At 35.8% G+C, this 15,664-nt stretch overlaps 1 protein-coding gene across 4 annotated transcripts in view; it reads right to left on the reverse strand.

Moving 5' to 3' along the window:
* The window catches only part of XAF1 (XIAP associated factor 1), a 205,061-nt gene that overhangs the window by 36,071 nt on the left and 153,326 nt on the right, over positions 1 to 15,664 (reverse strand). For all 4 annotated transcript variants that reach the window (XM_044054244.1, XM_044054246.1, XM_044054245.1 and 1 more), the window contains exon 8: positions 7,613 to 7,685. In XM_044054244.1, coding sequence (XP_043910179.1) covers positions 7,613 to 7,685 — 73 coding nt within the window. The remainder of the gene's footprint in view (positions 1 to 7,612; positions 7,686 to 15,664) is intronic.

Here is a 15,664-nt window from a genome sequence, read left to right on the forward strand (position 1 = left end):
TGTTTGCTAAAAATATGCCTGACCTGTATATATAAAACTAAAGGGACTACAAATATTTTCAAACCTTTAACCATGCTCCTAAATATTTTATTTTATTGTGTTCCTATAAATATGGGTACTGTTGAACTAATTCATATGTGAATACATAGTTTACAGCTAAAGTCTTTGTGTTATCTTCATTAGTTTTTTATCCCAAAAAGACTAGAAACAGTCTCAGAATGTTCCACAACACTGAGATGTTAGTTTCTGGTTTTATCAGGTACAAAATAAATATAGTCTACAAATGAAGATAACTTTTCTTGATTATCATATCAATTATATTATTGAATTCCTGAGTTCATTTTTTTGCCAGTGGCTCTACTTATAATGGAAATAACAAAGAGGAAAGAGGATACCCCTTGCCTGGTTCCTCTGTTCAGACACAACTTATCAGAGAGGAACCCTCCCACTTTCATTTTTGCCCCCATCCCTCATACATCCTTCTGATAAACATTACAATTGTATCAGGAAATGCAAATGCTTTCATTTCCTACTCAAAATCCCAGCTTAGTCTGTCAAATTTTCTCTTCATTAAAACCCACCAACAACAGAGGTGCGTTCTTACATCCTGCTTCCTGCTGGACCGTCATAATTCTATTAATGTTGTCAAATGTTTGCCTCACTTCCACAAAAACCACCCTGATCTATATCTGCCATGTTTGGCAATATCTTTTCCATTTTTTAGTTATTATAGACAAACACTTTACAATAATGATTTAAAACTGAAATGGGCCTATATGAGGCTGCTCCTGATGGGTCTTTACCATCTTTAGGTATTATAGCCACTGCAGCTTTCTTACAGGATGTTGTGTTTCTCTTCCTTTAAAAATGGTATTACACAAAACCTTCCAGATCTTTATCATGTTCTTCCCCCCTAGCTTTCCACATTCCTCTACTTTATACATTTTTTTTTATAAAATGTCCAAAATATCTCCAATAACCCTACAGGATCTCTGGTTATTTGTGTTGCTATAAGCTCCTTAAGTTTTGCAATAACCCTATCTACTTTCTGTTAAGTCATTGTGCTAAAGTTTTGTTGTCTGGAGTTATTTTCGAAAAAAGCTGCTTAACAACAATCTTTCTAAACTCGCTCATATTATCCAGATACTCCCTTATTTGCTCGTCTGCATATGCACCTCTTTCGGTTCTGTGAGATCCCCCGGATTCTGTAATACTTTAACCTTTGTCAGCCTGTATAAATAATTCTGGTTACATCTTAACCATATCTCATTTTCTTTTATTTCTACCTTATTTTTAAAGGACACTCATTTTCTCCCACTCACTGGCTATAACTTCAGAAGAAATTTCTGTCTTCCCTAATAACTCTTGAATACTTTCCACTACCCATTCCTTAAATTCCACTCTTTTTTAAAGGGCGGGTGGAGAAAAGCCAGTGTCTCATTTCTACATCAATACCCTGCATTTCTACCTTAATTCTTATTGGCATATGATCTGAAAATGTTACTGGATGCATGTTTAAGCTTTCAATTAAACACGAGTTCCTATATAATTTCTGTCTAGTTTATCTCAATTATTGTACCTTGCGGAATAATATGTAAATTCTCTGAGTTCCTACTGCTGAATTCACATCTTTCATACTAAATATTTTCATAAATTTCTTCAGAAATCTATCCGCTATTATATTTCCATTCTAGGTCCCCCATATACATCCTTCACTGTTGCAAATCAAGTTCCAGTCCCCACCTATAAGTAATGCTCTCTGCTGAAAGCTGATTAATTTATCCCAAATTTTGCTTAAGCTCCATAATAGCTATTTTAGGTGAAGTATAAATAAATGCCAATGCAATCCTCCTCCTGTGCCAGTAGCCCCTTACTACCACAAATCTACCATTACAATATTTTTCTTCTTCTACTATCACTATTGGATCTCCTTTAGCAATTAGTGCATGTACTCCTTTTCCTTTATCCCTGATATTCTGCTGAATATCCCTCCCGATATCCTTTTCTTTATCAAATTCACATGCTCATTTCTTTCAAACTGTCTACTGTAGCCCTATTTGCACTTTGCATTTCTTAATATAATTCAGTACTCATTCATTTTTGTCTAGATCTTTGAGGCCATTCATGTTCCAAAATAATATGTTTAGTGTATGCATTATGATACAGAGTTAATAATCTTTCCTATTATATATGACAACTTATTTTAAAATGACTATATTCAGCTTTTGTGTTACATGCACCCACTAATGTTTGGCAGGTTGATCTTTTATACAGTTGCTTCTTGTCATTTCCATTTGAAACTATGTCACATTTTACCAGATTTTTTGTTTTAATGAAAACTCTTAAAAAAACACATCCCCAGAACCTATTAAATTAAATTAAATCAAACACACAAAACTACATACATCTTCAAATAATGATGTCTAACCCTTCTGATAGGAAAAATCGCCCCAAATCGAGAGTTGCCTAAAGCTAAACTAAAATTAAGGTTATTCATGCTGAGGTGCAGGTCACACCATGTGTTCCTACTAACACTAATTGATGCCTGTTCTTGTCTAATCTTTATTCCCTTCCCAGATGTGAAAAACAACTTGTACGTTTTCAGCACACATTACATTTTAGCCTTAAGAAAAAAGTACACTGGCAATTTTTAAATACAACTAAAGTATACACTGTTCTAGCAAATGCATTAAATAGTTACCAAAAAAGCTGCTTTCTCTTTTTCACTCCAATAATTTCAAACTTTATTTTTCTTTATTGCTTGCCCTTGTACCTTCTAATTTTATATTTCTCTTGGTAAACACTCTTCAGACCTACAGAATTATTGCCTTCACCATTAGCTTATTTCCACAGAAACAGAAGTATAAAATGTAGAGCTGCCCTCAACGCCATTATCTCTCAAATGGCACTGAACATTTATTTGTTTAAGGAAAACTATTTATTATATTGTGTTCTCTCATATTTTAAAACCCACATGCATTCACAAAAAAAAAAAAACAAACTTGTCATTAGATTAAGCCAATGGCATTAATGTAGACATTCACCTATTCAAAAGTACAAGAAAAAATTTCAATTCTACATATATTATAAATCGGTACATTTTTACACCCCATCCCAACAGCCCAGGATTACAACTTATTGACTTAAACATGCTTTTCTCTGGCCTTTTTTCTCTTTTACATTTTAATGTCTATATTTCTTAAAACTTTGCTGGTATCTAGGCTGTGTATTTACTAGACGATAACTGAATTTTACTAAAACAGGCAGAATTACTGGCCCTTATCTATCAGTTTGTTTTCACACTGGGAGAGCTGAAATTAAACTGTTGAACAGTATGAAGCCATCTTGGAAAATCCTTAGTAGTACTCTTTCGTATTCACTTTTTTGGGATCTTGTGTATCTTTGCAAATAGGAGTCTTATCTTTTCTCATGACAGTGACTTGCTGTTCATCCATTTCACTGGCTCTATTTTTTTCTTCCTGATAGAAAAACGTTCCATTCTTTTCAGTTCCTCTTCAACTACATGGTACAGACAAATTGTTGGCATAATAACTCACCATACCTGCATTAGGTTGTATTTGTAGGTGATATTCTACTGGCAGGCTTCCTAACCTTTGTACAATATCAACACATTTATGTAGAGCACCATTCTTTTGGCTCTGAACAGTTTCTGAGATTCATCTTCATCTCAATGACTAATTATTAAACTGACAACAAATATAATTATGACCAGCATGAACACCATAACTAAACATAAAAGTAAAGAATGGTCATGGAGTAACTTGCCTATATTAAAATCACTACAATGTGAAGATCTAGCACTTAACACTTGGTATTATTTTACACCTTGTAAAAGAGGTCTAAAATAAATATATCTTAACTGTTTTCCGATTCTGACTCTAGGATTGTTCTTTACACTTAATTTAAATACAGTATTCAAAGTTATATCCATTGTTGTTTTAGGTTTGAACCAACAAACTTCTGATTCATTAAGCTGGTTATGATATAATATTCATGGTTTAATGATACTCCTTACCACTTATAAATAATTCTGAGCACATGCATTTTTACCACTCCAAACATCATATTCCAGATGGCCAAAATATTAGGGAAATATATTTATTTAAGCACAAGTATTTGAAAATGAAGAATCTCCTTTTTTTTTTTTTTTTGCATTAACATGTCAACAGTTTTAGACCTAATGGTAACACTTAATGGTTAACATAAGCTAGCGATGTACACACACCTCTCAAGTCTTTTCAATCCCAGCTATTAAGAGTTGTAGAACTTTGGCACAGATTCTCAAAACATCTTCGAAAGGCTAGTAACTTTGAAAGATTCAAGAATCTCCTGGATTAACATGCTGGTGATTGGGTTTATGCTCCTACTGTTTCCAAGATGGTGTTCCTCAATGGCCTAACTGCCTGAACATTTAATTATACTTATGAACATGCATGTAGTTTAAACTCTACAGTATTTCCATTAATTTTCAAAACTTCTCTCAAACAATCAGACCCAAGCTCCTGTTTCACAGTCTCCGATGCTTTTTCAGACTTCCAAGTTATCAAGCCTTTCTACTTCAACAGTACCAAGACACAGTTAATTTTAATAGATCACTGTTCTATACAATGCAAACTCCATTAAACACACTTGTATTTTCATTTATACAATTTGGAGAACTGTCCTTCTCTCCACGGGTTCCGAAGAACTGATTAAAAGCAGAACAATCCTATTATGCTTATAACCACACCTAGTGCAAGCTCCATTAAAGCCAATGTGAAAACCTCCATCTTGGACTTTTCCTTGCTTTGCGATCTCATGGATTTTTTTAAAATCTTTTACTTTAACAGCACACCCTATTTATTTTTAATTTATTTACTTTGGTCCCAACTGTCTGCTGATCACTAGCCCTCCTTGTGATCTATTCATTCATCTGTCCCTCAGAAGGTATGAGCCATTTCCAGTCCATTCCTTCCATGTTAAGTTTTCAGCACAGGTCATCACTCATGCAGCCATTAGGGCTTTTCTGGTTATGGTACTAACCCTCCTTCACATAACTGATGTTAGTATATGCATTACCACAGAAAGCTTTGCTGTACCCTCTCAAATACATGCACGGTTAAACAAATACATGGTGCAGTGAGCTACCATCAAGAGATTGGCTGCACCAAGCTAACATCCCCAGTCTGTGGTCATAATCACTTCCTGCAAGATCCCTTGCTTGTGTTAGGTGAATGGATGACAAAAACACCTTCTCTTCTCTCTGCTGCTCAATCCCACCCTCCTCCAGGACCTAAACTGTTAGCTGTACTCAGGTCATCTGAGGCACAGTCAGGGCTTTATCACTCTGCACCACATATTCAGGTATGTCCAGATTTTATTTTTCATTATTATAGAACATATGCATTATTTTACTAAGTTCTTTCTATACTAGTTAATGCTTTTAATTATGTGTTAGTAATTTCTCTTTATACATATCCATAACTTTTGATAAGGTCATATCTGTTTATTCTTTTACTAGCCTGGCCCTTGTTTCACCATTTCCTATATCAGAAATGATTACATATCTTAATAAATAATCATGCAGCCTACTAGGCTGCACTATTTGGTTCTGTTCTTTAACTTAGTAACATATCCCTCTATAGTCTCTGCAGCACCCTCTGCTCTTGTAAAGAACAGATGCCTAATAAATGGTAAATCTCTAGGAGCTGACAATAATTACTGAATTTATCTCTATGGGCTATTATTTTGTCAATTTTTTATCAAGAAAAGTTTTTAAAAAGCATTTTTGGAGGATATAGCTGAGCCATATTTCTACTGAGAATGTTCCAAATATTAGTACTCTTGAAAGCAAATATACTTCTCCAGAAAAGATCAGCAATGCAAATTCCCTCAAGAAAAAAAAATTATTACAATACTGGCAGTCAGTGAAAATGCCACATACTTTCTTAAACAATGAAATCATGATAGTTTTCTATGTTTTAGGCCTAGTCAGGAAATTTATCTGCAGTACTGAAGTATACAGTGCCATTGAGGTGATCGAATTTTGCAATCATTGCACAGAAAAAAAAAAAAAAAAAAAGTCAGCAAAGCTGATCGAAAATCTCCGCCGAACTTACATATATATTAGAGATACGCACGCGCAAACACACAAGCACACCAATTCCAAGACTGTCATACCACAGAGAAAAGGGGATATTCTCAGAAATGTCAGTTTCAGATTTGGTATATGCAAGTCCATATTTTCTGCCATTCAGTGTGTCTACATTTTGGGACCTGGCAAACAGGGTCCTGAGATTTCACATGGTTACAACCAATTAACAGAAAATTTAAAATAGGTGGCGTTTTAAAAGTTTTTCTAAAACTTCGTCGCAATATACTCCATAGCTGAGAAAATTATATTTGTGTGATTAATTACTCTCCATCATTTGTAACATTTTCCACAATCTGTGTAGTGACACATGCCATCACAGTTGGAATTAAACATTTCAAAAAAATGGACCTGTTAAACATTAAGTGTTCTCACAGTGGCTTAAAGACAAAATGGTGATCTTGCATCAAGTTAGTCCATTTGTTTTTCTAAACCCTTCTAGGATGAATAATTAAACAAATTTGAGTGAAACTTTCTTGAGATATATGCATGTTTTAAACTCCTCTTTACTGCTGTTAGTCAACAAGTAGTTAAGCATCAATCAGACCAGTTATTGATTACAATGCCTCCTTTGGGATGTATTTCACTAAACACGTCAAACAATTAGAAAGCTTACTAACAAAAAAGATCACAGGCCTAAAGTCCCTGGGCTACCAAAAGAGGATGGAAACTATCTCCTTTTATTCAGTATTTTATACATTTTTGGGGGAGATTTCGATCTATTTCTGCACCATTTTAGACCCAATTTTTCTGGTGCTCCTGTTTCTCTGTAGATCCAATATCTCCACCAATGCCAGAACCAGGAAACTAAACGGTCACCAACAGATAGATAAAACACAACAAAAGAAGTTTATAAGCCAGTACCTCATAAAACTCAGGAATAAACTCCCCCTGCATGAAAATCAGTGTGACTCACGATCTTCCTTAAACCATAAACTAAATGACTGGATGGGTATTCGCAAATTTACTCCAGCATTGACCAGTACGACCCTCTTTGAGAAAGGAAATGCTGTCTGAGGGAGGGTAATGGCAAGCTGAGAATGATCAGTATACTTAGTGGCTTGAAATACCTATGATTCTATACCTTAAATAAACATGAACTCAAGAATTTGGAGAAGAAGGTCTGGATTTTCAGACCAATAAAAGTGGTATTAACCACATGTGCTACCACATTTTTTTCTTGTGGTACTATGACAGTAAGTATGCACAGTAGATCAAAACCAGAACATTTAAATGAACCGAGTTTTTCTCCCTGGGCCTCAAATGAAAACATGTTTTGCCAAGTCAGACTCTCAAGATCAACAAAGACAAATAAAGTCAATTAATTGTTAATACATTCTAAGAGTAATGTGTATAAACTTTCAAAAAATTGAAAGGTTTTCAAAAATTAATTCTACCATAATCTAAACAAGCTGTCCTTAAGTCCCTATTAATAATGTATAGGGCAAACATATTAATTACCTTCCACCTTTTGGGATTCCAATTTGATTGCAGTTATAGAATTCTGTAAAGCTGCCAAACTTCGACATTTTTTCTGCCATAAAAAGTCAAAAGGAGAAAAAACATGAGAACCTTTAGAGTTTTACTGAAGACCTTTAATATTCTGTACCAATTATTAAATATGCTTAGGCATTTGCTGAAAATATTTCTAAGTATCAGTGTGCAATAAAGACGGTCTCCATTAAAAATATTTTAGTATGCGCAAAGCTGGGTGTGAAGTATGTATAAATCCCCCTTAAGAAAATCACAATTATGGCCAGCTCCTATGGTATAGATAGATAAAGCTCTAATACTCAGGAACTCCCTTGTTATACAGGAATAAAGCTCTAATACTCAGGTGATCCTCTAGTATAGAGAGATAAAGCTCCAATACTCAAGTGATCCTGTGGTTTTGAGTGATAAAATGATAAAGCTAATGCTCAGGTGATCCAGTTTAGATTTACACCTTGGGAAAATGTAGACAATGGCAATGGAAGGGTGGGCAAAGCTATCTTTGTGGGGTCTGACACTTTCTATTACTGACACTAGATAGCAGCACTTGCATCAGGGACATAGTTTTGCCTCCTATGAGTGATACAGGCAGCATGCAGGTGTCATGTTATGAGGTAGAGCCATCTGTGCCAGGGAGAGTAGGGCAGTACATGTGTACATGTGCCAGCATAGCTAGCTGGAGTTTTGTACAGAATTTTATGTCATTTGACTAACACTGATTTGGAAAGATGTTTGAGTTAAACATATATTTATAAAGTTACTTGTGTTAAAAATGTATCAACCATAGGTCCTGCTGGACAGAAAGAATATATGCATGTATATTAGGTTGTATTGTTGTAACTGATCAAATGTATATGTTTTATCAAAGAACCATAGAAGGGTGAAAAGTCTGAAATTGTGTTATAGCTTTCAGATGGTGCCACAGATCTTAGCAAAGCTGTGTGTGTGTGTACTGTACCAGAGTCATGTGACCAGCGGTGATGTCATCCTCTAACCAGCATCTGGTTTCTTTGGAACTCTCGCAGCAGAACTTTAGAATCTGACAGGAAAAGATTTGGCAGGATATATATCTCACACATTCATACAGACAGAGAGAGACATTATCTAGCTTTTGCTGTGGTAAGACACTCGGCACACATCAGCTTGCTTTGCTTTAGTAAGTAGTCAGGGAACAACAATTCTTTAGTCAGGGAACATTTACTGAGAATTGTTTAGTATTGTTTTCTGCATCTGTGAGAAACTATACAAATGTATTATTTGTTTTATATCTCCATGATTGAAATTCTGTTTATTTCATTTAGTGTTCCCCTGTTTTTTGTTTTATTATTCATCATTAAATATTTTAATACCTTTCATTGTGGTTGGTCCTTTAGAGAATACTTTTAACATCTTGAGAGTACTTATGATCGTTTTACTGACACTGCGGCTGCTCCCGAAAGCCTTGCTGCTTTGGTCACACTCTACATTTGTATTAGTATTAACTTTGCACAGTATAATTGGGTACCCTTTATAAGAGCCTCAGGGTAGCTGACTGGTGACAATGTGACTACCTCAGAGTCTGGTCAGAAGGGGGCACAGCTAGTAAATCTGTGCCAACTTTTCCCAGGTGTGTGTGTGTGTGTGTGTGTGTGTGTGTGTGTGTGTGTGTGTGTCTCTGTGTATCAGCTACTGGGAACAGGGACACAGAGCTCCAAAGTGGTCAGTGTAAAGTTTTGTGTGGGCCTGCAGAGAGAAAGTCCAGCTTCATGTCTGGAGTGTGTTCCCTGTGTGCTCTTAAGGGAAATAGTGCTTGGTGCAGAAGCTGTGTGAATCCATCTTTGCTCTTAGTGACCATCTCTCACCAGAATCAGTAGAGAGGACGGAGTCTCCTTGATTGCTGGCCCAGAGTAGGGACCCGTCACAGCAGGCATTAACAGAAGTTGTTAGTGTAGCAGCAGAGGGGAATAAGGTTCACCTGCAGACTGAATGGCTCTCTTCCCTATAATTCTCACTTTCGAAGGGCTAAACTGGATAGGCTCTTAATCTGTTCAAGGAAGTGAATCGGCCTGGCTCACCCCAACTCGAGAAACAAATCAGCAAACGGGGAGTAGAGAGGGATGTACTGGGCAGGTTGTATGAATGGAGGGAGGCAAAAAAAGGGAAAAACTGAAAATGGCTGCCTGCATGAAGGCAGCACCACTGGTAATTACAGCAGCTTGATGTCCAGCAGGCATAGGGGCTATAAAAGAAAATAGATGCATGTTTTACACAGTTCTCCAGAGAAGGACTGGTGATAAAAATTACAAATCTGTGTACGTGAAGATATACAATGTGCAGCTTAAGATAATTGTGCTGTCAATTCCTTTTGCTGCTCGTCAGTCTGACATATTTCATACTGTACACAAAAAAACTTGTAGTGCTTGTCATTATGTCGTTCTCTGTATTCTGCTGCATTAGATCTAGACAACTATGTTTTTCCAACACTGTCAAAACATTTACTTAAACTAAAAAGGTAAATAAAATAAAACCAAAAGCAAACAAAAATCAGTTTCAAAGTTGTTGATATTACTGATTCAAATATATCTGTGAAATCCTTTCAATTACATAAACCACAAAATTTAATTGAACTACTTCAAAAGATATACATACATATACACACACGCATACTATATATATATATATATATATATATATATATATATATATTATACACACACACACACACTGCATAAAAACTGCAAGAAATACCCAAATAAGCTAGAGTTTTCATTGTTTGACAGCATAAATCTCCTGTAGTGTAGGGGCCCATGGGATATATGCTATATGGCTTCTGAATGCCCATGACATTTTACTTTTCAAGTCTTTATGATTACATTCAGGCCATTAAAGCCAAACCTCATTAGCTATGGAGATGCACGTTTCAGCCTTTTTAATTGACCTCATGCTTAAGGGTCATTTGCATATATCCCATGGGCCTCCTCTACAGGAGGCTTAAGGTGTCACACTGTGAAAACTCTCTTGTGGCTGGGTTTTTCTTGCAGTTTTTACTGAATGGTTTGTCTGTGTGTCATTTTGAATGTTTGGTTTGAATGTTAGTTGGGATATAGGCACCTTAATCTTTATGGCATCAGCTGCGTTTAAAGATCCTGTGTTTCTGAAATATAGCCAAACTATCTACTTATGATGTATTTTTGGGGTCAATAAGATGGCTGAAATGTGCATGACTACAGCTAGTGGGGTTTGACTTTCATAGTCTGAATGTAACCATAAATAAAGACTTAAAATTAAAAAAAAAGTTGTGGACATTCAGGAGCCATGTAGTTGAAACAGTGAAAACTTTATATAAGAGAGTCTTTTTTATTCATCAAAATTCCCAAATATCAACATCTGACATTACTTTGGTCATGGTCAATAGTTCTGTGGGATTGATAATCCCGGAGGTTGGAGAATATGCCCTTTGCCAGGGATTGTGCGATGTCACAGTTGGCATATATAATTAGCAGAGGGTGTGGCGGTGTAGGGGGCTTGCTCCTCACAAAAAAATTTTTTTTTTGTTTGCATGGCTCAATGTTTGCCATACAGCATGGGTGTTAGTGTGTTGATCTTTTTTTTCCGGAACCTTTTATGGTCAATGTTTTTAGTGCCAACCTACTGAAGTTTAGAGGTTACAAAAATGTTAATATGATGATTAAGAAATCCCTACTCTTTTTAAAAGTGTTTTGAGGTCTTCACCTATGCTACCACCAACTCAGGGAGAATGATCATCAGTTTAATGTCTTTAACAAATAATGGCAGACTTTGTTATTCTGCACTTCAGTACCAGTAATGGAAAATTAATCTAAGCAGCTGGCATGTGTCTAGGACCTGCAGGATCCTGATTTTTCAGCATTAAAAGGTAAGTAATGCTGTCAAGTAACCGATACACTTTATCATGGACATCATTCTAACATGACTAAGCAAAATGGTCATCTTAATACCTTCTTCGATGCTATCACAAAGAATAACTTGCATTGATAGAATAGAACTTTGTTAAAATAGCAAATGATACTCAAGATGAAAAATGTTCCAGTTTTACTGAATACACAAAGTGCCAAAAGTAATACACACCCTGGTAGTACTCAGGTAGTCACCTAAATAGCATTTATGTAAACTGTAGGCACCTGAAGCAATTGAACTCCAAACCCTCTGTAATAAGCCTTCAGGCTTCAGAAAAGGAAGCATGAAAATTATTTCTGAGTATATGAGAGGAGTGTAGACTTGCTGATATCTGCAATTTTGGAGAAATAACAGACATGCTGAAAGATAAATCTGTATGCAGCATAAAAATACTGGGGGTTGGTTTAATGGTCAAGATGTTTGCCTTACATATACTGGGGTACAGGGTTTGAGACTCACCTTTGAGAAGCATGGCTAGGGTTACAGTTTATCATGCTAAGTTGGCATAATGCTTATGGTGCTTACTTCACGGGTACAACCTGCTGTGTTTGATTCTTACCTTTGAGAGAAACTGGTTAGGCTTAAAATGTCACAAAATGGCAGCTAGCATAATACTTACCTATGAAACTAAACACATAAAAGGCACTTGCAAAAGAAAACTTTATACTAAGTCAATCATTAAATATCACATCATGGAATCGGCAGAGAGAGTTTTTAAAATTACAAATGTACTCAAGTTGCCTTTTGATTCTTCTAAAAATCACAAATTGTTTAAGTGTGGTAAATTGTCACACAGTGCAAGTACGCAAACTGAGTAAGTTAATACTGACAGAATATGCGAATGAAAAAGTAATGAAATTAACTGACAGTCAAACATGGTGAAAGATGGCAAGGATTAAAGACCATCTTTATGCAAATTGATGGAAGCAGAAGAAAATGCATATATAGTAGGCAGAGTTCACAACTCACCACACACACACACACACACACACACACATATCCATTCTTCTAACCATTCACTCAATCATCATGGTGTTAAGAATAAACTATATAAAAAGAAAACCTATTAGCCTTTAAACCTTCCAGTTTGTTCTCAACCTAAATGGAAAAAGCTTCCTGTAAATAGAGAAATAGCAATGCAGATTTCACATATATACTGCTAACAAGTAATATAAAAATATATACATTAGTAGGATTTACAAGGGAAATCCAACAGCAGAGGCTGGATGGAGGGGGCAACACAGGTACAGCTGGATAGCAAGATAGTATTTGGGATCTATCAAGGATGCTGCCCCATACAGTTCAGCTAGTGTAATAATGCATCTATTGTATTTAATACCAGATACCCTACTTAACAGCTCAAAATCTAGGAATAATCTTAAGGAGTTAAGTAAAGCTCAAACACCAAGGTCAAGAAATTGAGTCGAAGTGCAAGCATACCAAAAGGAAGACAATAATGTCTTATTAAGGTATGCACAGCCAATCAATAAGAAACAATACAGATGTCTACATTAGTGACATTCTTGAATCAAGCACTGGAAACAGCCATGCTTCTTGTGGAGTGGTATTCGACTTCACTTGCTAGCAGGTGGCTTGTCAACTGATGGCATAAACAATTTATTTTATTTATTTCTAGATCAGTCCTGGGTTGTACAGGGGCAATAAATCAATTTACAAATACAAAAGAAAAAAAGTACAGGAGTGGTTTTGTTAGTAATAGCAGACCTACATGAAGAGTATAAACAAAGCATACAATATTCAGAAAGTGGTAACATTGACTATAAAAAGTAAGCATACAGGAAATATTTAAAAGATGATAGCAACATTTCCCGTTTTTATTTTTCAGCTAAGAAGGAAACAAGACGAGTGAAAGTAAAAAAAAAATTATATATATATATATATATATATATATAGGCATGTTTATGACAGACTTGAGAAGGTATCAGATGGATGGGATAAGTAGGAGAAGGAGTTAAATCAAGTGACCTGTAATGGGACACTTGCATACCTAGTGAAACACATCCAGTGCTTTAAATTGGTGTCTAAATTTGGTGTATATGGAGTGATCTTTACCCTGAATAACAGCTCTTGCCAGAGTTTACAGCTGAAAGAGAAAAACTAAGGGTGGTGCAGAGAAGCTTTATCCTAGCTTATTGTAACATTGGTCATGACTGGGTGTGGCTTCTGATGCAGTAGGAGTGGCTGATGGGAAAAAGTTTAGCAGGAAGAGGTGTAAGGATTCCATGATGTAGCAGTCTAAATACAAAGGGCCTAATAAGGCATTTGCTATCTTCTTTATGGATATTCAACTAATCTTTTGTATCGAGAGGCAGTGAGGTTCTGAGTCAGTGGAGCTTGGCTATCAAGCGACAAATTTTATTACAGAGTGACTAGAGGGTTGATGAGTTCTGGCTCCATGGCAAAGGAAGTGTGAGATTTTATAAGCTCAGTACAAGTTTTAAATTAACATGAACCTGAAAGTTAAGTGACTGCTCTAGCCATTTTCCAAGGTATTTGAAGGTGGGGGTCGTTTCATGGACAGCGTGTTTCAGTCAGTTATATATAATGTGCCAGATGTCTATCTTTTGCTGGGTGCCAAAACTTGTACATTTACCTTTATTTAGGTTAGGAAGATTACTAGTAGCAAGACAAGTATTAAGAGTTAAGAGGTTTTCTTGGAGATGCTTCTTTATTTCAAAGTGTTTGGCACTGGATCTGTATATGATTGTTATCAGAGTATAAGAGTAGGGGTTAGTTGTTGGCAATCAGAGGGAAGTTTATTGTATGAAAAACAGAAAAATTTAGTAGTACCAAGATGGATCCTTGAGGGACTTCTGTAAGAACAGAAAATTCTGGTAAAGTTGTTGAGCCAAATTATCATCTTAAAGGATCTCTTGTCAAGGAGGTCTCTGAACATGGCAGTCACTTGTAGACTGACATACGTTTCAATATGATGGGAAAGCAGGTAATAGTGGTCAACAAGGTCAAACAGCTAAGTGAACTCACAAACTAAATAAAGCGAAAGAAAGCAAAAAGAAATATCACAATCCACGAGACCCTTGTCGGCAATCACTCAGCACAAAAAGTCCTGAACGCGTTTTTATTAATGATAGAAACAAAGCGTTTTCACCACAGTATGCTGTGGCTTCATCAGAGGAATAAAACAACAGGAGAAACACTCCACAGAAATATTTAAAAATCAGGAAGTGACATCTTTACAATTTCCTGAAACAAAATGATGCTACAAGTTACCATCAATTATAGTAAAATCGGTGCAAACGCACCCATGACAAAAATTGGTTTGTAAAACAAAACAACAGATAAAAAAATACACATTCAATCTACTAAAAACAATGAACTGAAAATCAGAAATAGTTATTTAAAATCAAAAATTAATAAACAACCAGCACTCTCTCGGATTAGTACATATCAAAATTTTTTTTTTCTCCAACAGTCCATTTTTCATGCAGCACGAAAAAGATAAAAGGCTATGAATTTTCTATGTATGGTGTGGAACCACCCTAATGTACTACAATTCATTACCAATTACTAGCGTTATAAAAGAATTATTTATATGTGTAAAAAAATGTATATACATTCTTTACAGATGAATTCATTATTACCAAAGTGTGCCTATCTTAGGATACTCCTTAATTTCAACACAGGGGTGATATTACAATTAATGTTAAGGCCAGGGTGAAATCAATAAAGACAGCTCTGGTAATGTTGCCTTCTTTCCATGTTTAGTAGGACTTCATCACTGAAGGTCTATACATCAGTCATTTCTACCTGACCAAAAAGCATGTTTGTTTTTGTGAAAGGAGATACACTTGTAGGTAGGTTGACAAGTTGTAAATGATTTTTCTGGAGTTTTTCCTAATGTTAGTAGATTTGAGATTGGGCAGAAGTAAAAGGTTTTTGCTGGCTTATGTTTTTGGGGAGGAGCCGGACAAGGGCTGATTTCCATATGTTGGGGCATCAGGTTTGACATGAGGCATAGGTTGTAAATGTGCAAAGGAGTGGATTAAATTTATCTAAGCCAAGGACCCATCAGTTGGCATCTTTTCTAGGCTTTTTTAGAAGTAATTCATTTGAAGTAGAAGGATG

This window comes from Protopterus annectens, chromosome 13.part0, assembly GCF_019279795.1.
Source record: "Protopterus annectens isolate FY-2018-M chromosome 13.part0, PAN1.0, whole genome shotgun sequence".
NCBI classification, from domain to species: domain Eukaryota; kingdom Metazoa; phylum Chordata; order Ceratodontiformes; family Protopteridae; genus Protopterus; species Protopterus annectens.